Source organism: Chanos chanos, chromosome 6 (assembly GCF_902362185.1).
Source record: "Chanos chanos chromosome 6, fChaCha1.1, whole genome shotgun sequence".
NCBI classification, from domain to species: domain Eukaryota; kingdom Metazoa; phylum Chordata; class Actinopteri; order Gonorynchiformes; family Chanidae; genus Chanos; species Chanos chanos.
Window position 1 is genome coordinate 35192823 of NC_044500.1, and position 22293 is coordinate 35215115.

The window sequence follows — 22293 nt, forward strand, 5'->3', positions numbered from 1 at the left end:
TTTCCCAAAAACAGGACTGAAGATGAGTAGGTCACTCCCCTGCCCCCCCCCCCCCCCCCCCCTCCCCCAAAAGATCACCCACCCACCACGTCACACGCAGAGGAAGAGAATGGGGCTCCGTGTCATTCCGCCCCAGTGCCCCTTCTCAAGGAGCCGAAATTTCGGACCTGACACTGTCTTGCTGTTGGTTTGCTTTTAGGTGAAGGCAAATTGAGCCTTTTTATAGGAGACAAAAAAATTATAAATATCTATATATATGGGGAAAAAAAATATATAGGTGTATGATGCAACAAATTTATCCAACAAAAGATTGCTCTTTGTTCCACTGTAAATTTACAAAAGACTCTGATTCCATCCAGGATTCAGATGCAGGCCCAAGCTGAGTAGACCACTATGTTACTTCATCGCTAAACCCTCACAGCTTGTCTGACTTAAGCAGACTGGCTAGATCTACTTTTCCTTAGGTGCATTGAGAGCTTGTCAGTACTGACTTAGTCCTCCCCCCGTAAAGCCGTAGAGAGTGTGTCCAGAACTGTCTGCCGCCGAAGGGTTTTCGCAGACCGTTTATCTCAGCTCATGGGCCATGTGGGACGCTTCAGAACCTGTGCTCTCTCTCCCAGACCTTTTGGCATTAGTCTGAAATGGCTTTCTTGTTCTTTAGTGTCCCTAAAATAGGAGCTAATGTGGAGATCAGATGACTGTATAGTGTGCAAAGAGCCACGTGTTTTTTTTTTGTTTGTTTGTTTTGGGTTTTTTTTCCCCTAAATGTTTGTCAAATCTGCTCTTTTTTTTCCCCCCTCAATTTCTTAATATATTAATTTACCTCTCAATAAACCACAAAAACATGAAAAGATCCAAGTAGTTTTCATTGTTTAATATTTAGTGTCTTTTTTTCCCCCTTATTTTTTCTCTACACTTCATATTAATTCAGACTTTAGGAAAAGTCTGTAGGAAAATGAACTATGCAGGCTGTCATTGCGTTGCAGTTTCAGTTCAACGAGTTTTCAAATAGTCGCAGGCCCTTGATTGATTTTTTTGTTTGTTTTTTTTTTCCGCCAACCTCTAAATAACTGACAGTTTTCGTGCAAGCATAAGCTGTCGACAATCTCCATCCATATCTTTGACATGTTTTTGTTGGACGCCGTGCGCTTGCGATATCTTATTGGCAACGATTGGAGCAGAAAAAGAGGTTTGTGCCGTCGTGCTTATTGTGAAGTGGAAAATGCCGCGTGGAGTGATCAGTGATCTTGATGAGAAAAAAAAAAAAAAGTAAAGAAAGAAACTTCTTTGACTCAACTACCTCGTTTAGTTTCTCAGTCCACTTGTATCTTAAGTGTAGCCATTTTCACTCATAGGGCTTCTATTCTACTGCACCTGATGTTTGCTGTGTGGCAGTCCTCTGTTAACCCAGCGTACACAATGTATGTTTCACGATGGTGCTTTTCCAAATCTGCATGAAATTACAGAAATATTCTCTTTTGATTTGTGTTCTCACTGTTTCTCCACACGCTGTCGTTGCTCACCTTTTGACTGAATCTTTATACGGCGAGTGCATTTTGTGGATCTTGTGGATTCAGAATGTGCATTGTCCTGTGTCAAACTGTGTGCTTAATACATGTAACCCAAATGATTTTCCCCCTTTAGTTTGACACCAGTTGTTTGGGGGGGGTTTGCCCCATTGTTCCAAGCAGTTTTCATTCTGGGCTGCAGCATTCTCTCTGATTAGATTCCAGACTAGATTAAGAGACATATGGTAGTGCCCTTTTCAAACAGCAAAAAACAGTGTGGTGCTTTTCATATGACCGGCATGATAGTTTAGTTATTTGGGTTGATTCTTGAAGGAATATGACATGTTTTGGTTGATTACACAGGGAAACCTGACAATGCGTATGTTTGTTTCTTTGGATTTTCTTTCCTGCTTGCACATGTAGACATTTTGGGAGATTTGATCATTCAAAAAGTAAATCAAAGGTTCATTTGTTATTGTCATATTTCCTGTCTCTTTACACATTAAAAATGATGACCATGTGAGTTAAGCAGCTGCCATAAAACAATTTTGCCCTTTACTTGGAAAAAAATATTCTGTAGAGTAAATTCATTACATGTGGGGATGTACAATTTGTTGTTGTTGTTTTTTTTGTTTGTTTTTTTTAAAGACTCGATGATGTAATGATGTCTCAAAATGAAATATTCACAAGTCCAAACAAAACAAATTATGCCAGTTGATCTTGTTGATACACAGCAAATTGACTTTTTTTTCTTGACTTTTCTTTTTTTTTCTTTTTTCTTTTTTTTTGCTTTTGATAGCTAAGGTTAATGTGTTTTATTTAAAAGTAGTGTGGAATTGTCTAAGCCCTGAATTGTACGGTCTGTTGTTTTTATATGCCTTTAGTTTTCAAACAGCATTCATACTATCAATATATTATAATGACAGTTGATAGGTTGCTTTTGACAGTAATTTTGTGTTTTATGCCATTGACAACAGTGGGATGTCATGCCACTGCTTCTTTGTTGGTGTTTTTTTTTTTTTTGGATTTATTTTCTCACTCTTGTTTTCGGAGATAATTATGATTTCACATTAAATTGCTGCAGTTGTCTCCTGTACCACACATGGTCCTTCAAGGGTTCTGTCTCTTCTAAATTCTCAAATCTCATCAGAAATACTGCACTGACAAAGGAATTTTTTAAGTTCTTGAAAAAAGAAAAAAAATGTTTTGGGGTTGACAGGTTTTTTTTTTTTCCTAGCGCATAGTTGATAAAATTGGGGCATGTTTATGGGGTTTTTTTTGGGGGGGGGGTATATTTAGGAACAGATGTTAGGTGTTAGAATGAAATTGCAGAATTTTTAAAGATGAGGCAATATTGGTGTTCAAACTCAGACGTAATCTAGCCTCGACTTGCAGCTGTCTTTTTGTTTTTAGTAACTTGACTTGCTGCTGAATTCAAATGTAATGTAGTTAGAAAACGTCCTGAACTGGCTATCCTGTTCCGATGCCCAGTGCAGGCCCTCTCTCCCATGTCTCCAGTACTGTGCAGCTGGACGCTACTTATACATCAGTCACAAGCAGGCCCCTGTAGAGACTTATTGCACATTCTTTTTCACAATGCTTCTTGACTTGGTTTTATTTAATTCAGTTTGTGAATTTAATATAATTATCATAGCAACCTTAATAATAATAAATTCTCACTCCTTAAATATTGTCTGTCTGTTTGATTAACCATGTCAACAAGCTTGAGTGTTTTTAAGTTTTTCACTTAACAACTGGCTGGCTGGCACTAAGGACTGATCTTATCAGAAAAACATAAACAAGCCCATAGTAGGTTGTAACAAAGAAAGGAGAAAGGCTCATGTATGTGATTCTTTACAAGTATGATTAGATTTGAAGGGTACAGCACTCAATAAGGTTTGCTCTGCAAAGATGTGAACACGTAAACAATTTGCTCCAAAATGTACACCGTTCTTACTACTCAGGCTATACATAATACTGTGGTTTCATTGTGTGACTGCAAAGATGAAACGTTGTGCTTCTAAAAGAAGAAAAAGCCTTGAAGTGTTTGGCATGAAACATAATTTATTTCACAGTCACACACAACTGTTGCAGCGGTGGGACCGTGTCTTCATAGTAATAGTAACCATCTTTTCCGGTCACTCTGCAAGCTGCAATGTGAGAGAGAAAAAAAACACCCATGAAAACACTAACATCTTTTGTCTGTGGTTCTATGATACATTTGGTCATGTTTCATCCAGCTATGAATAGTTTTTTATGAGAGTAAAAAAAAAAAAAATCTAGCGCAATTAGTTGTCAAAAAGAGACCACATGAAGCCACATTCTGCTCTTCATGCAGAGTCAGTAGAAGGAAAGGTTTTGTATTGTGCCTTGCCTTATTGCCTTGCTCTCTGGTGCGGACGCGTAGCTTGTTGACCTGAGTCTCAGCCATCTCTGCTCTCTCTTCTGCATCATCCAGCTCATGCTGGACCTTCCTGTACTTGGTCAGGTTGGTATTGGCCTGCTCCTCCTGAAATGGACACCACACAGCTGGTTAGAGATTCAACCCGCCAAATGGGCATTGATATCGAGGCATGTACTGGTGTGTAGGAAGAGTATTCAGTGGTGTGTGTTTTTAATGTAATATGCGACTCACCGCTTCCTCAGTCTGCCTCTTGTAGGACTTCACCTTGGACTGCAGCTTGTCAATGAGCTCCTGCAGGCGGACCGTGTTCTTCCTGTCTTCTTCAGTCTGCAGAGACAGCAAGGGGGGGGGGGGATACATGATCTGACTGACTGCTACGTAAAGCAACTCAAGGACAAATACATTTCTATAAAATATGGAAATTTTTATAGGCACAGAGATGATAAGATCATTTTGGTAGAACAACAAGGTCTAACACAGCTGTACTCAATAGCTTATTATCTCAATAGACAATAAGAACTATCCAGTAAAGTTCTTAATATAATTCTGTAACAGCATCATCTCACTCTTTATTGATGTTTTTTTTTTACACAATTGAAATAAAATGAGTATAAGAGAAAATTTCAAAAGACAGAAGCATACAGTGTCTGGTCTGGTGAAACGTGGGGGTTGGTACCTGGTAGGTCAGTTCTTTGATTCTTCTCTCATACTTGCGGACACCTTTCTGGAACTCGTTGCTTTTCTTCTGCTCACTCTCCAGCTCATTCTCCAACTCTCTCACCTGTCAGAGAGAAAAAAACAGATAACACCATCTCTGCAGTCACGATGTAGTATATTCTCATCTCATTGTAAATGTGGTCTATCATTGCACGATGATGTGTTTGGTTTGTAGGTCTATTTGGAGTATCCACTGCTAAAAAATGCCACCAAAGACATTTGAAAACCCTACCTTGGTCATAATTAATTAACTGAAAAAGTACCACATTTAGAAAAAGCAGCTTCATTTAGCTTAAATACATTTCAGTGGTACTGCAATATATACCTCAAAAACACAACTCCTTTGAACTGCATTAATGGACATGTAAAATACTCAGGCATATACATGGAAATTCACCTAAAGTGTGCCTCTTCTCACCTTGCTCTCCAGTTTCTGGATCTGTTTTTTACCCCCTTTGAGGGCAACCTGCTCAGCCTCATCTAAACGTAACTGGAGGTCTTTGATGGTCTGCTCCATGTTCTTCTTCATGCGTTCCAGATGTGCACAGGTGTCTTGTTCTTTCTTCAGCTCCTCTGCCATCATGGCTGCCTGTATGGAGATTGTGAAGGATAAAGACATAAGAATACAAGAGTGGAATCGTTACTAAGCCAGAGAATGTGATCTCAGATATTAAAACTGGTCCACTGATTTAACATGATTAGATCCATGTAGCACAGTCTCAGCTTCACTGAAATAGGGGTAGATATGATGGGGCTCACATCAGTGATGGCCTTCTTGGCCTTCTCCTCAGCATTGCGGCACTCTTGCACTGCCTCATCCACCTCCCCGGACAGCGTGGACAGATCACCCTCAAGCTTCTTCTTCTGACTCACCAGTGCCATGTTCTGAGGGAGAGAATGCAGAAGAAGTTGTGGTCGTCTCTGTACCTCATTTACATCCCCACGTAAGAGTTATGTCCCTATTCTTATGTTTTCCCCTGGTTATGGTGATGATTATCATTGCGGTTATGATTATCATTGTGATTGTTATTGTGATTATAAGCATAATTATGGTAATTACTGTGACTGCAGGTATGATTACGATGATGGTCATGATTGTAATTATGACCGTGATTGTGATTACAATTATGATCACAATCAATTATGACTGTGATTGTGATTTTGATCAGGATTATGATCTTGGTCATGGTTGTGGTTATGAACATGACTGTGATTGTGATTTTCACTTTGTTAACTCTTGTTTGCTCCTGTCGCTGATGTTCACCTGTGAATGCAATAAGTTGACCCTCTCACTAGTTTCCAGGAGCTCATGTTCAGCTAGTTTGCGGGCACGATCATTCTGCTCCAGCAAGCCCCTAAGCTCTTCCACTTCTGCTGCCAGCAGGTTGTTCCTACGCTCTGTCACTGCAGACTGCTCTCTCAAATCCTCATTCTGGTGCACTGTTTCATCCAACTCCAGCTGGAGATCCTGTCATTTACACACCACAGCTTCTGTTAGGTCAATGTCTCATTTTGCAAAACATCACTGTTTACCTCTAAAATAATATTTAAGGCAAGAGTGAAATAAGGCAAGAGTGAAATAAGAACAAGGGTGGAGCTTGAGGTCATATGTGGCTGTGATCTGACAACACATACAACAGTAAAAGAAACATTTTTATTTTCAGGGCATTTGTTTCAGTCTCTTAGAGAAGTCAAGTAATAACTTAATATGAAAGGTTGTTGCAAAGTCTCGATGTCCTCTGTAAGTGTTTAGAACTTACTTTAATCTGGGTCTGCAAGTGGCGCACTGTTTTCTGGGACTCAGAAGCCAGTCGGTTGGCATGGTTGAGCTGAATCTCCATTTCATTCAGGTCTCCTTCCATCTTCTTCTTCAAGCGAATGGCCTCGTTGCGAGACTTTGCCTCTGCATCAAGTGTGGTCTGCATGGACTCCAAAGCACGCTGATGGTTACGGCTGATGAGCAGAAAATTGAGAGGCAGAATTTAGTTGTCAAAGACATTTGGTCTGGTGCTATTTATGATCCAAAGTCTTGAAACCTTTTGTTTTCATGAATGATATGATGGGTGAAACAATGGTCCTGAGTCCAACTCACCGTAGGTTGTCAACTTCCTCATCTTTCTCCGCCAGCTTCCTGTCGATGTCTGCTTTGAGCTGGTTTAGCTCCAGCTGGATACGCAGTGTTTTACTCTCCTCGTGTTCCAGAGTGCTCTGAAACATGTAGTCACTCAGTTAGACTACCACACTACCCTACCTTATGGTACAAGGTTATCTTTTCAAAGCAGCGACATCTACCTCAGCTTCTTCCAGCGCAGCCTGGATCTCACTCTTCTCAATGTCCAGGGCCTTTTTGATCTTCTCAAGTTCATGGATTGTCTTCCCTCCCTGACTGATCTGGTCTGTCAAGTCAGTAATCTCCTCTATGGGGTTAATATAATCAGCATATCAGCACTGATCACAGTAATGACCTTTACATAATAACACCAAATGACAAATACATTTTTTTAGGATCTTTTTGTTTTTTAACACAATACTGGTTGAATTGTTTAATTCAAGTGGTGGAGCTGTGTGCAGACCATACCTTGGAGGTTCTTGTTCTCCCGTTTCATTGTTTCCAAGTGGTCCAGAGCCTCCTCATAAGAGTTCTTGAGTTTGAAGAGCTCTGTACTCAGGGAGCGGGATTCCTTCTGTGATGTTTCCAACTCAGACTGGCACTCCTCATACTTCTGCTTCCACTCTGCCAGGACCTTGTCAAAGCTCCGTTGTTTCTTATCCAAGGCAGCAGCTGCAGCATTGGCTCGCTCAAGGTCCAAAACCAGGTCTTCAATCTCGGTTTGCAAACGGTGCTTGGTCTTCTCAAGGGAAGAGCACTTAGCATTTGATGCCTCTACTGACTCTTCAGCGTCCTGAAGCCGTGTCGCCAGTTTCTTTCTGTTTCGTAAAAGGTTTCATTATTTCACAGGAGGGCATCATGATTGTTTGTTTGAAAAGAGGTACTGAGATACGTATGGCTGTCAAGACTACCATTTCTTAATAGTACATCTATTAAGTCACGTCCTTATGTGTACTGATGCTTTCCCTTGGAAATTTCACTTAAAACTGAGAACCATAGCCAAGGTGTTTGAAGATTTTTATTTGATTACAGATGATATCTCGTCTACTAATACCCGATGTGTTCAAATACCTAAAAATGATATGGCATACTCACTTTGCCTCCTCCAGTTCCTCAGTCCTCTGGATGGCATCAGTCTCATACTTAGTCCTCCACTGGGCAACCTCAGTATTGGCCTTGGACAGTGATCGCTGTAGCTCAGATTTGGCCTCCTGTTCTTCTTCATACTGCTCTCTAAGCAGGTCACAGTCATGCCTGGATGACTGCAGGGCATGGGCCAATGCACTTTTTGCCTGAGGGCAGTAGCAAAAATGATTTAGCATTATGTTTTTCATCACAAAAACCTACTGAGCCAATCCTTGCTATCAGATAATAATTGCTGAGATTGGAAAGAATGAGTTAATAGCAAAAGGACATGCATTTTTTAAAACACTTCCTCAGCAAACTTGGCTAATATGGCCTTGTCTAAGTCAAAACTGAGTGTTGGTCTCAACACTGTCCCTTACTTTATTCTCCTCATCCAACTGCTTCTTGAGCTCCTCTATAGTTTGGCTGTAGGAGTTCTTGGTGCGTTGCAGCTGTGAAACCAGAGTCTCTCGCTCCTCCAACTTACGGCCCAGCTCCGCTGTGTCATGGAGCAATTGAGAGGCAAAACAGTCAACACAGGCCAGAAACCAAAGTGAAAGGTGAGAATTTGGAACTGTCTTGTACAATATGCATTTTGATACTTCTGTCAACATCCATAAGCACATAGCCTGTGACGTGACCCCTTCAGTAATGAAATTGTTATGTTTTGCTAGCTCTGCTAACAGAAGGATATCAATTTTAGAGGTTTTGAGAGTATGCTGCCTGCTGTATAAACCACGCTTAATACGTGGCACAGAATAATCAAATTACTTCATCCAGGTGAATCTGACTCACCGCTCTCAGCCTGAGCTCGGGCTTTATGCATGTTTGTATCACTGAGCTGCCTCTGGAGCTCCTCTGCTTTCGCCTTTGACTCACTCAACTGATCTTCATACAGCCGACACATCTTCTCAGTTGTAGCCTGCGTGACAAGACAAAACAGAGCCTCCTTAAACACATTCTATCAAATAGCAGCTTAGACAATATGCCATTATTTATTACCAAGTCATTATTTTAGATGATAAATGCAAATAATTTACATTATATATGTAACTGAGTACGAGATGTTAGTTTGCATGTTCTCACTGCAGGATGATATAACTTGTGCCCTTACACAGTTGTCATACCTTGCTCTTGGCCAGCTGCTCCAAGGTAGATGCCAGGTCATCTACTTCCATCTTGGTTTCACTGCGCTCCTTTTCCAGCTTCTGTTTGACTCGCTGTAGGCTGTCGATCTGTTCCCCCAGCTCAGCCACAGAATCAGCATGCTTCTTGCGCAATGCTGCAGTTGTGGCTTCATGGTGTAGCATGGCCTCCTCCAGGTCACGCCGAAGCTTCAGGAAGTCTGCTTCCCGTTTTTTGTTCATCTCTATTTGGGCAGAGGTGGCACCTCCTGCCTCTTCAAGACGTTCACTCAGCTCCTCCAGCTCTCTGCTCACATCACCCCGCTGTTTCTCCAACTTTGCTCTGGTGGCTCGTTCAGCCTCCAGCTCCTCCTCCAGCTCCTCAATACGAGCCTGAGATATGCAGCATCATCAAAAATCATTCTATCAAACATATGTCTTGAGACATGCTTATGTGAAATAAGAATTGCGTCAAATGAACAGAATATCGTGCTGCAAAAACACTGGTATTCCAAACCTGCAATTCCTTGATTTTCTTCTGAAGCTGAATGACTAGGGCTTGCTCATCTTCGATCTTTGAGCTGATTTGATTCATCTCAAAGTCTTTCCTGATAAAAGTAAAAACATATATATTCTTTTAAGATGCAATAAAATACAATTACGAAGAACAAAGTTAGAGATTTGAAAGGTTCTACTGTCTTAAACACAACACGTCCTCACTTTTTAAGCTTCTCCTCCAGCTGTTGTTTGTCATTCTCCAGGTCCATGACAGACTCCAAGGACAGCTTGAGATCCCCCTCTAACTTACGCTTGGCCCGTTCCAGGTCCAGACGCAATTTTTTCTCCTGCTCCAAAGAGCCCTCCAACTGAGAGGACAGAAAGGGCGACATTAACATATTGCGAGAAATAAATTAAGCTCATATTTTTGTGCGCATTGGATTTAGCCATTATTTAAGAACCAATAGCAGACACAGTGAAGATAAAGCACCAGTTAAGTTAACAATGGAAATACTGCAGGTGGCTCACTTACATCATCTACTTGCTGCTCCAGCTTTGCCTTTGCCTTGGTCAGAGTGTTAACTTTGTCTTCCTCTGCCTGCAGGTCGTCAAGCGTTGACTGGTGGCTCTCTTGAAGGGCCTTCTTCTCCTTTGTCAGCTTCAGGATGGTCTCATCTAGAGTTGCCATCTCATCAATCAGGTTCTTCACCTAAGTTAGGGATAGAGAGTTTCTTAAATATTTTACATGTAGCTGTGTGTTGAATGAATGAATCACACATCTGTCTTTTTCAGCAAATTCAAATGTGTTAAATATCTTCTCCTCACTATTGTTTGTCATCACCATCTTGAGTCTGTCTTACACTGCTCTCTTCACAAGAATGTTTGCTCATCTTCAGACTTTGCACTGGAGGTTTTCTTCTCTCACCTTGTTCTCAGTGGCATGTTTTTCTTTTTCAACTTTAGCCAGGGTGATCTCCAAATCATCAATGTCCTTCTTGAGCTCTGTGCATTCATCTTCCAGCTTGCGTTTCTTGGAGAGCACATTGGCATTCAGTTCTTCCTCATCCTCCAGCCGCTCAGTAATCTCCTTAACCTTGGCCTCCAGCTGGATCTTCGTCTTGATGAGGAGATCACAACGATCCTCTGCGTCCGCTAAATTATCTTGCTCCTGAAGGAAAAAAAAAAATTAAAAACTGGTTAACTTCAGCAAAAAGCTATGTCAAGAAAAGTTAAAGACTGACCATGCAGCCCCTGTACAGTAAATGTACAAAAGGAGTCCTGAGATCTCCATTTTTTAAATGATCTTTAGCACTTTAGAACAAGGAAGAACAAAGTGCTAGGCTTGGCTTCAGTTACAAAACCGAGCATGTTAGATCAACACGTGGGACGCCAAGATGAGTATTTTGACTTTATTTGGAGCATTTTTAGTTTTCTATGCAAAAAAAAAAAATCACTCGTCGAAAGACACTCACGGCCTGAAGCTGCAAGGAGAGGTCATTCTTCTCTTGGATCAGAGTGACCTGCTTTTCCTCCAGCTCCTTACGTTTTGCCTCTGACTTCTCCAGAGCCTCTTTCAACTTTTGGAACTCATCTTTCAAAGCAGCCAGTTCTTTCTCTGTAGCTGCACTCTTCAGCAGGGGCTTAATCTTAAAGAACAGCCTCATCCATGGCCAGTGCTTTACTGCGTTAAAGGCCCGAATGTTCCACTGTATGATCATCACAGCCTCTCTAAGGAGAAGAGGGAACAACAGGTGACACTGGGGACTGAAGATTATCTCTCAGACTGTTGCCAGTGTGACTGATATATCCATATTTAATGTATGATTGCAATTTTCCTCCCATGCACACTTCTCCCTTAAAATATAATGCATGCCTGATTGTGATCAAATGAAACAAGGTTTAAATAGGATTGTGACCTTCAAACACAAGTTCCTGGCTGTTGTCCATGACTAAATATGAAGGCCGGGTCAGTCCCACTTATTGCACGGGCCATTTTCAGATCTGTCATGTGCTACATGTCACAGTTCTTCCGTACAGGCAGAGTGAAAGCTTATGTATTACAGCAGTGCGTGTGTATGTGTGTGTTTTGTAACGGTGGTGGTGGGTGGAGACCTCTTGACCAAATACCGATCATGACTCTATACCCCAGGTCACTCAAAGGTGAGGTACATACTGTTTATTTAGAAACTAAAGTCCTCTGTCAAACCAACTACTTTAATCCTCTACAACGCGTCAGATATGCTGTGTATGTGGTCACTTAGAAGTTCAGGCGCCTTGACAGAAGAGGCCTGTGAGAAAGGGGCTGATCTGTATTTTTAGGTGGAACTAAGCAGCTGTCACATGACACACATCACCATTGGGCTTTTAAGACACCGTCAGTATTGTCTAATATAGGGAGGGAGTGGAAGGTGTGTGGAATTGTGTAAAGGACATTTCTGACCACATGCATACAAAGCAAATGCAAGTTTGAACACTCCCTCCTTAAATATTCTTGTTCTCCAGTATGTTCCAGTATGTCTCATATTCCATAAGCACTGAGGTATTACACTGCTAAAATACATTTATTACATAGGTATTATTGGCATTATTACTAATCAATCAGTGGGCTATTGCCATAAGATATGTGCCAGTATGTACTCAGCAGTACAGAACCCGGTGTGGGAAACACTTTACTACCCACTGTACTGAGCTACCCTGTTCACAGCATCAGTGATAATCAAAGGTTCATGTCTTACTTCCTCTCCATCATGCGTTGGAGCTCCATCCTCATGATCTTGCCGCGGCTTACGGCCTGCAGCATCGTGAGGATTTTAGCCAGTCGCTCATCTCTCATCTCCTCCAACTGACCCAACAGACCAGTCTTGAAAAACACCTACAAAATAGAAGAACACGCAGACATTTTGGCTCGGAACACAACACAAATGCTTCCAGGTTGACGTGTATAATTAAGTGTGGAATAGTCATAACCTTAGTGTGACCAAATCTATATTGGTTGTGGTCGATGTCCAATGATGCCAGAAGCTTCTCAGCAGCTTTTCTGCTGTCCACAAACGTGTCATCAGGAATGGCTTGGGGGTTCAGGATACGATACCTGTTAGGGAGAAAGGAAACATACATCTTTTTTTTCTGTTCAGCTTTGTTTGTTTGTTTGTTTTTTAATTCATTCTTCAAAAAACACAAGCAGTTTTCATATTCTAGAAACTTCAATGACTTTTTTTTCATACTTAACAAAAAAGATATCTATTTCTATCTGCAGATCCTGAACAAAACTGAGATTAAAATGTGATTATAAAAGCACCTCATACAAAAAACCCTACCTTTTTCCCCTTGTTGATTTGTGATTTTAATTCATTGTCCAGTAAACATTAAGTATATCTGTCTATGACTCATAGACTCTTTAGACCTAAATTGTAAATGCTTTGCTGACCTTTGTCTGAACTCTGCATAGAGGATGCGGTTAGGAAAGCCTTTTCGGCAGATACGGATGCCTTCCAGCACACCGTTACAGCGCAACTGATGCAGCACCAGGAAGGCATCCATGGTCCCTACAGAGATCAGAATAAATTTTAGACATGCACGCAAAGCACACAGCATGGCGCTCAGCACAGCATTCTGTTAAGCCTCGCTCAATGTGTTAATTCTTGTTGTAACATCATGACTGTTTTGGGATGTGGCTATTGCTCTGGTGTACCTGGAGTCTTGGTCTCATTGGGGATAATGCATCTGACAAAGTGAGGCTGAGTGCTGCGCAGGTTTGTCATGAGCTTGTTCAGATTTTCCTGCAGTCAGATAAATGGACAGAACGAAGAGACGCTGTCAGTAACAGCAAGTACTGTATATTAAAGCACGAATTGGGAAAGTGTTGCTGAACTGACAACAACATATTCTTTAGAGAAGACAAACTCTATGAAACTTACCTGGCCTTTGCTGGAACAACGATTAGCAGCACAAAAGAGGGGAGTCAGCACAGACTTAAAGTGATGTTCATGTATTCATTTCTCTAAACATCACTGCAAGTCTTAACTGTCTCCCTCTTATGGTGTTGGACTGATATGTGCCACCAACAATAACAGTTACACTGAGGTACTATGACATTTCTCCAACTTATTTTAAACACTGTAAAAGTATTCTGAAGACAAAAGATTGTTAAGGTTGAAACACAAGGAACAGTCTCACCTTGTGCAGCTGTGACACAGTCTGGAAAGACGCTGCCTTCTTCCTCTTCTCCTTGCCACCAGCTTTATGTTCGGAGGCTGAAAAGAGACCAAATTATCGTTTTCATTCATGCCCATATCCCTTAGGCACTCCCTAGAGGTCACAGATTCCTGAGTCTACTCTAATGTACCTGAGTCAGAGCCGACATAATTCTCATAAAGGGAAGCTAAGAGCTTATTAGCTGATTTTTGGAAGCAGGCCACCACCGTCTCATTCAGGGGGTCTTTGTTTTTGTCCAACCAGCCAAGGATGTTATACGGTACCTGAAAGAACAGACGCAGATCAGCATTTAAGGTATCTCAAAGAACACGTTCAACTTGTCAGAAGCTTTGTCTGTACAAATCAAACAGATCTAGAATATATAACATCAATACAGTTTTAATGTTGACGCTAATGAGAAAAATGTAATCATCTGGAATCATTTAAGATCCCTTTCTTTATTAAATACTCACCACTCCAGCATAGTGCACTAACTCAAAATGAGTCTCATACTTCCGCTTTTTGTCAGGCCGCGGCTTTTGGAAGTTTGGTGACTTGCCAGCATGATTGTCATACAGCTTGGCCTTGAAAGTTTGGTCTGTGGCCTTTGGGAACATGCATTCCTCTTCAAGAATGGACATGATTCCCAGTGGCTTGGAGGTGTAAGATGGAGAGTTTTATATATGAACAATCATTATCATATGCAACATGGAAATGCAAAAAAAAAAAAAAATCAAAGAGACCAAATACATACCAATTCATCTAATAGTTCAAATGAAGCAAGAAACTTTGATTTCGGAAATGACTAGTTTTTTCATAACATTAATGATCTTTTCAAATTTACTAAAATCAAGGTAATCTCATATTCTATTCTGAGAAATTTGATGCAAACTTTTCAGCACAGATATTGTAACGTATGCATTTTGTACCTTTTCAATGAGATCAATACAGGCCTGAAGGTCAAGACCAAAGTCAATGAATGTCCACTCTATGCCTTCCCTCTTATACTCCTCTTGCTCTAAGATGAACATGTGATGGTTGAAAAACTGTTGCAGTTTCTCATTAGTGAAGTTGATGCAGAGCTGTTCAAAGCTATTTAGCTGGGGAAAAGCAGATGGGACACAATCAGAGAAAGACACAACATTAAAAGAATCGATGGTGATTTAAATCTAACACACATTTTCTCAAATCACACACAAAAAAGACTTACGTCAAAGATTTCAAAGCCAGCGATGTCCAGCACTCCAATGAAGAACTGGCGAGGTAAGACTGTATAGAGGGTTTTATTGATGCGTCCTACCAGCCATTTGAACATGCGGTCGTAAGTGGCTTTGGCCAGGGCTCCAACCGCATAGTTTACCTATATAGCCCAAGTACACAGCCACACAACACACACATACAGACAAAGACACATACAGAGAACACAGATACCACGGCTGTCATTAACATGGATTCGCACAGTTGCCTGGAGATCAGACTGATTCAAAATTAGGTAGTGCCCCTGGTGTCTCATCAGATCATCAAATCATGGCTCAGCAGAGGATTTATGTTATACTCATCGTAATCAGCCAAGCTGTCAGCAGAGATTGATTAAAAAGTCTATTTCTCAACCCTGCATGTGCTTGCTTCTCTATGCATAAACACATTGCATAGGCAAAGAAAGTATTCATAATCATTTGAACCGAATTATTTCTGACAAATGAGGTGACTGGCCGCTGTGGCATCCTCACCTGCTCAACATTCTGTCCCTTCACGACATACTCGTTGCCCACCTTCACTCGTGGATGCAGGAGCCCTTTGATGAGGTCAGCTGAGCTGACTCCCATTAGATAAGAGGCCTTATCAGCACCTAGACGAGAAGAGACACAAACCAAATAAGACAGAGAAAACAGTAATTCTGCTCACACAAGCTGGAAAGCAAAATAATATAGTAATTGATTTATGATGACTCATATGTGGGATTTGAGTCACTGTGCTTTGATGCAGAGCTGAGATAATTTTGCAATTTTCCACACCAGGCAGAATCTCTCTCATTCTAAAAGAGGCTTTCGCAGCCTTCCTACAGTTTCATACTTACTTTCAGTGCCATCTGCCTCAGCCTGCTCCTCACGCGGCTTCTGCTTGAACTTCATGTTCCCAAAGTGCATGATGGCGCCTACTATTTTATAGCAGCCGTACTTCTCATCAGGACTGAAGCCAAGGATGTCCATGGCACGCTGATTAAAAACAGAATCATTATTTTTAGGTTAGGTCTTATTCAGTACTAGGGGGGCTCAAAATTAAGATCCCATCATTAGATCATAATATTAGAATGGCTCCACTAAACGATGACGTCACTGTTCCCAGCTCAGTCTCAGACATGTGCTTAGAGACAGCAGACAACTGTGGCTTGTCAGGGCTTTGGTTTCAGTTCTAGGGTTTAATGTGTCAGTCATGTGAGCAGATCTTACATCAGTTGCCAGGAGTTCATCCCCATCATCCATACTTTCCACTGTGGTCACTCCTTGAGAGCAGAAGTGATAGTCATATGGGTTTGTGGAGACCAGAAGCATATCTGTAAGATAGGCAAAGCATTAGATGGTATGGATGACATTTGGGGTCTGTTCACTGAAAATGACATGTATTGCATTGTTGGATGGCTCTGGTTAATGGTGAAGTGTATATTGCTGTGGAGTGATTGTAATAATCTGATTAAAGAAGTTACCAGATAACATACCTAGAAGTTCAGGTTTTTTCTGAGACATGATCTGATAGTAGATGTGGTAGCTTCGCTCCCCAGGTTGCTGAAATATAACTCTGGATTTTTCCAAAAGATCTAGAATTGCAGGAAATGTTTCAGATTTATTCTGGACAAGCCAACAGAATGATCTGTTTGGTCTGGAATTTAAAAATTTGATCCTAACACCTACTGCTTTTTACTTACATATGTCAATATCAGCAGAAGCAAGCTTCCCTGTAGGCCCAAAGTGGATCCTGATAAACTTACCCTGTTGAAAAGGAGGACTTATAAACTCAAAAAAACATTGAACAAAACAAGCTGACTGCCTGATACAACTAACCCTGTATCAGAATATTAGCCCAGTTCAAAATATCAGTAGTTAAAAGATCTGTTGTGCTTACTGTCTCTAGAATCTCCTTTCCAGAGCAGTTGTTGAACTACAGTTACCATAAATATGCATGCTGCCCTCTATCGGTCAATCAAATATTTACATTTTTACAACTTGTGTCACATATCTTGCAGATACTTACAAAGCGGGACGAGTTGTCGTTCCTCACTGTTTTAGCATTGCCAAAAGCCTCCATAGCAGGATTAGCTTCAATAATCTGGTCCTCTAGGGTGCCCTGAGAAGGACACATTGTATAGTGAAGTAATATGGATGCAATTGTTTGTTTGTCAACTACCCTCTGTATGAAATTGACTTACCCCTGTTTTAGCACCAGGACCCAAGAATTACAAATCATTGTTAATGTTAGTGCTACCATGAAAAAAATTCTGGAATTGGTTATAGAATAAAGTACTGTACATTCATGAGCCTTCTCTGGGGTGATGGAACATCAACAGAGCCATATCCTGGATATCAGATATACTCTACACCATGAAAATTTTAATTCAGAAACTGTGATAATAGTCTTTACCGTACATACATATGCCCTGTACAGCAAATTCACCAGTGTTATGTTAACTCTGATAGTGTTTATCTATTGTTAAATACTCATTAGTGCATGCAAATAAACACTCTGAGAGTGAATTTACTATATGGGTGGATGGCAAGGGTGACCAAGGGAACACCACAAGGAACATTTCTCTCTAAGGCAATGAAATATCATATCTAGCTTTGTTAGTCCACACTTATATCTCATGATGACCAAAGCCACTAGTACATAGACACAATGGAGTTTAAGGAATGATGGAGTGAAAATTTAAATAAAACCATTGGGAACAAGGTCAAAATGAAAACAATATCAACTTGAAACCAAAAAAAAGTAATTTCAGATGTTAATGACACATTGTTTTGAACAAGAGCTGAAAACAAAAATGAAAAAGGGAAAGTGAGAAAGCACAAAAATTGATTCAAAAAATGAGAGGGAATGTGTGGAATATGAAAAGTCAAGCCTCAAAAAAAAAAAAGCAAATAACAGCAGAAACCCCAAAAGACAAGGGCTGGGTTTCAGATTTCACACTGATGATTATCAGTAGGGTTTGGCACTACTTTACATTAGATATCCTTCGACATTATTGCATCATCTGTATAGTAGCTACTCCAGTACATATGACGTAACTTCTCTGTAGGTGCACATTTGGCCACTATTTATTCTCTGTTCACTACACTGCAGTAAATATGTAAGCTTATCTTCAATAATGCCAAATGTACACCTAAACAGAAGTGAAAAAATACATTCTGTGTGTGTGGTTGTTACAAAATTAAGATGGACATCTATTATAAAGTAGCAGCTGGTTTAATACTGCAATGAAGAGAAAGAAAATTTTGAAATGGGAAAAGTCTAAAAAAAAGAAGATAAAAAAGAATGAAGCTGCAAAATGAAGGGAGAAAAAGTCGAAAAAAAAAATTCAAGAAAAAGAAAAACTTCTGGTCTTACTCCTTTTTTAGCAGCTGCTTCACCCAGGGCCGCTACTATGGCAAAATACTGAATTACACGTTTCGTGTTGACAGTTTTGCCAGCACCGGATTCTCCACTAGGAAAAATATGTGACATATAGAAAAAACATACAGACCAGAGGACTCAAAAGACCCACACTTCACCATCCAAAAAAGTGCTATAAATCAAGACAAATGTCCACAAAAAAATGTTGAAAATCAAAGACCTTGTCCACAAAAAGAAATTTATGTTGTCAAAAATTGAAATCCATTTTATAAATGTCAAATATTAATGCATGTTCTGTAAAAAAAAATTGCATTAATATCTCTAAATACAAAGTGGCTGTATTTAGTACTTTTAAAAAAAATGTCAATGCACTGTCACATTGGAGACATGCATTTGTATTACAACTCTTTCTCAAATTAAAAACTATCAAAGAAAAAAAGGGGCCCACACTTACGTAATAAGCATGGATTGATTCTCTCGATCTGTGTGAGAAAAACATCATAGGATATATACATTAGACGCTGAACAAATCTGACCTCTGCATATTAAAAAATACAATGTTTTAAAATATTTTAAATGTTCTAACAGAGGCTGTCATGATAGCTCTCCAACAACACAGATTTCAAAACACTTTTAACGGAATATCACATTCAAATAATTCAGTCTTCGGTTAATGACTGTAAGACTTGCATGAAGGAAGGCATGAACTTCAGAGCGGATACTCACTGCGCAGCATGTCATTGTAGGCATTGTCGGCAATGGAGTAAATGTGTGGTGGGGCCTCGGAGCGGCGCTTGCCTTTGTAGGCAGCTACCACGGGAGCTGTATACACAGGGAGCCATTTGTATGGATTCACTGTGACACAGAAAAGCCCAGAGTAGGTCTGCAAATAAAAAAGAGAAACCAACATTTCATTAATTCTGTAATGCACAAATGATTAAATCATGTTCATGTTGTGACAGAACCAAAGTATCAGCACCACAGCCTAAAAGGAGTTAGTTTCAGTTATAGTTATATAGCCCAAAGCACTCTAGTAAAATTACCACCTGTTCTTTTATCCCCTCCCTAAAACATCTATTAAAATGGGCTTCATATGTGGGCTGATAAACATAAATGTACCATTAACGTTTATCCAGGACACATCTCTGGAGAATTTATACGATTTTACCCCTTGGCAAAGACAGGCAATAAATATATTATTCATTCTGTGATGTTCCATGAATAAACCTCACTATATTTAATGTCTCTTTAGGTTATTTGTGCCGACATAGATTAGTGAGAAAGGGCAGTTCCATTCTTTGCTTTGCTGTGATGGTACTAACATAGATCATCCAGTTGCTGTAGCGCCTCCGCAGATTGTACAGCACGGAAGCTTCATTCAGGTGCGTGAGCATAGCCATGTCTTCAATCATGTCGAACTTCGGTGGATTCATTTGTTGAATGTCACCTTCCTTAACAGTACGGGACTATAATTTTCAAGACAGAGAAAGGGAGATTGATAGAAGAATGAACAGCGCGGTTAATAAAGTATATTTTATTATCATGCGTTCTAGAGTAGCCCAATACATTTGGAAGAGAAGTTAAAACTTCTCAAACTTGTAAAACGCAATAACTGTTTCCACATATTGGGATTTTACAGCTGAACTGACGCGGGCCCATTTAAAGTCTCGATTGATGCACAGAATAAATAATCAGTGCAGCTTCAAGTAAGCTGTGTTTTGTGGAAAGCCACTCTCAGTCTTACTTTCCCATCCTTAGTTTCAACGATGACTTTGTCGCCGCTGGTTTCCTTGATCTCAACCTCGATGTAAGCCTCCTTGTCATCAGGTATCCAGACTCGTTTTTTACCTGTGCAAACGTATCAAAAGAAAAGGCGTCCGTCACTGGTGCGTAATTGCGCATTCTGGTTTCTTCATATGATGGTTGTTTTTTGTCACTTCTCTGGAAGAGTTTACAACTGCTGACCGCATACTATACTTTTTCATGGAAACTGCATGTCTGAGTATGGTCCAGATGAGCGTGACCCAAAAGCACGTGTTACAATCACTACAAAAAATAACCATTCAGTTTAACGACTGCAGTTGCACGATTTGCTTAGAATTCTAAAACCAACGACAGCTCGAAAAAATACATGAGTATCAGTACCGTCAGGCGCCACAGTATGCACGGACAGCAGTTCGATGTCAGTCTTGCGCAGAAAGCGCGCAGCCTCCCCAAACTCCTTCATCTCCATTAAGCGGGACATGGTGGTAAATCCACAGCCCGATTACGCATCGAAGTTCCAGTGAACGTTCACGTTGCAAATACCTTGGCAGAAAACAAATATGTTTTCCTCTTAATGTCAAAATCAATTAGCCAAAACGAAACAAAACAAATGCATCGGGGACTGATTTGGGAAAGAAAAACAGATGGGTTAATGGTTAAGGTCATTCAAAATTCAAACTTCACACGTGTGTCGCTGGGATTTAAAAAAAAAATGAAATCAGTAGTGTTTACTCCAGAAAGATGAAAGTTGCTCTTCAAAGTTGTTATGATCAGAAAGTAAATATTATGTCATAAAAAACTGAAGAACGTTTTTTTCAGCGGTTGAGTGGATGAAGATATCAGCAACGTGTAGGCTAGCATATAAAAGCGCACCAAACTGTTCTGCTAACATATCCGTTTGTAAGTTACGGCTTTATGAATAAAGAATTTAGAAACTAACCTTTACGCGCACGGAATGGGTGGAGGGACCGGAACGGAGTTGCTCCTTTTATTGTCTCCATCAAGGTCATGGTCAGGGGAGAGATGTCAGAAATTATCATATGTCACCTCCTCCACCGCCTATTGGTGCCGGCCGTGTGTCTCAATTGACACAAAAGGCAAGCTGCATTTTTATCTTTGCACAAACCTAAGCAGGTTATTTTTATAACGGTATTATGTTATGTACGCTAAGTGGATGGGAGGGGAGAAAGTAATGCTGTCAAAAGAACCGAATTTATGGCACTAATCGTGTCATTGACAACTATTGAATCACTGTCCAACCGTTAACTTTACAGGAGTTTTGATCATTTGTGCATAATTATTCAGATACTTTGAATAGTGCAGCTTTGTGCCTCACTGCTCATTAAATTAGTCAGAGAACTTTTGTGTTGTGAATTGTATTTATATTTAGCCCATTATCTGTTTTTGTGTATAATATATTTCGTTATTTTATATTTTGTCGTATTATAATTTCACTCTGTCGAACATGAAAGATATATTTACATTGTCCCAGGCTTGAAGTGTGTGGTGATTCCAACTGGTCCTTCCTACTGGGGGCACATTAGTGAGACCTACTCAGCGCCGACAAGCAACACTCTTACCAGGGCCCCTTTAACATCTCTCCAAGAACTCGTCAACAATTCTCTCTTCAACATACAGCTAGGTATTGGGTGAACATAATGGCCATGTGTTCAGTCTTCTCTCTTACTCTAATTGCTTGTTTGCGGCATCCTTTGTTGTAAACGCCAACAGGGAGGTCTGCCATTGTGTGTGTGGTCACAGTAAGTGCAACCCTAGACGAGATTATTTCAGTGCCCTTATGCTTGACATTAAATAGGGGTCTAAAAATATATCATAATATTAGGAGAAACACATTGCCCTTAATGACCGTGGACTGTGAGGAAGGTCTTGCGTTTCAGAAAAGAGCTGGATGTTTGGTGGATGCTCTGATTTTGAGAGAGAAAAAAAGATCATACAGGGAGTGGGAGTGTCCAGAGGGCATCCCAATTTTGCTTCAAAGGAGATATCTCACTTAGTTGGAAATGGACCCAGGATGGGATAGGTGAGGAAGACAGAGAAATATATTACTTAAAAAAAGCTTCCAGACATTGGCAGTGTGTTAAAAATCAATCATTCTAAATGTATCACTCTAGGGATTGAAACAGTCCTTAGAATTAGAAAGTAATGATTACACTGGCAGAAATGTTTAAATTGCATAAAATTAGATAATGTGGGATTGTGTACATGATTTGAAAGATTTGCTCC

The 22293-nt window shown here is 40.3% G+C and overlaps 1 protein-coding gene across 1 annotated transcript; it reads right to left on the minus strand.

Moving 5' to 3' along the window:
• Window positions 1–3646: 3646 nt before the first annotated feature.
• Window positions 3647–20530, minus strand: myh7ba (myosin, heavy chain 7B, cardiac muscle, beta a). The gene is made up of 42 exons (XM_030778299.1): window positions 20431–20530; window positions 20030–20133; window positions 19608–19751; window positions 19012–19168; window positions 18740–18767; window positions 18281–18376; window positions 17105–17126; window positions 16930–17022; window positions 16604–16667; window positions 16397–16495; window positions 16131–16234; window positions 15758–15896; window positions 15411–15529; window positions 14891–15040; window positions 14610–14780; window positions 14154–14333; window positions 13832–13964; window positions 13663–13739; window positions 13178–13265; window positions 12914–13031; window positions 12454–12577; window positions 12222–12358; window positions 10959–11214; window positions 10412–10654; window positions 10019–10195; window positions 9709–9854; window positions 9506–9596; window positions 8992–9381; window positions 8660–8786; window positions 8245–8363; window positions 7835–8031; window positions 7208–7557; window positions 6922–7046; window positions 6722–6837; window positions 6390–6582; window positions 5894–6097; window positions 5389–5514; window positions 5048–5218; window positions 4589–4693; window positions 4144–4239; window positions 3883–4017; window positions 3647–3658 (listed from the first exon to the last, which is right to left on the minus strand). Exons 1-42 carry the CDS (start codon window positions 20528–20530, stop codon window positions 3647–3649), a joined length of 5826 nt encoding a protein of 1941 aa, XP_030634159.1.
• Between the last annotated feature and the right edge of the window lie 1763 nt (window positions 20531–22293).

What these genes read in the sequence shown, in the direction of transcription:
- myh7ba (XM_030778299.1), bottom strand. Translation starts at nt 20,530, where the DNA reads ATGTCCCGCTTAATGGAGATGAAGGAGTTTGGGGAGGCTGCGCGCTTT. An exon ending in GTCCTGGTGCTAAAACAGGG is followed by an intron (nt 17,023 to 17,104) that starts GTAAGTCAATTT and finishes TGTCCTTCTCAG; the next exon opens with GGCACCCTAGAGGACCAGAT. An exon ending in TATGCAGAGTTCAGACAAAG is followed by an intron (nt 12,578 to 12,913) that starts GTCAGCAAAGCA and finishes TCTCCCTAACAG; the next exon opens with GTATCGTATCCTGAACCCCC.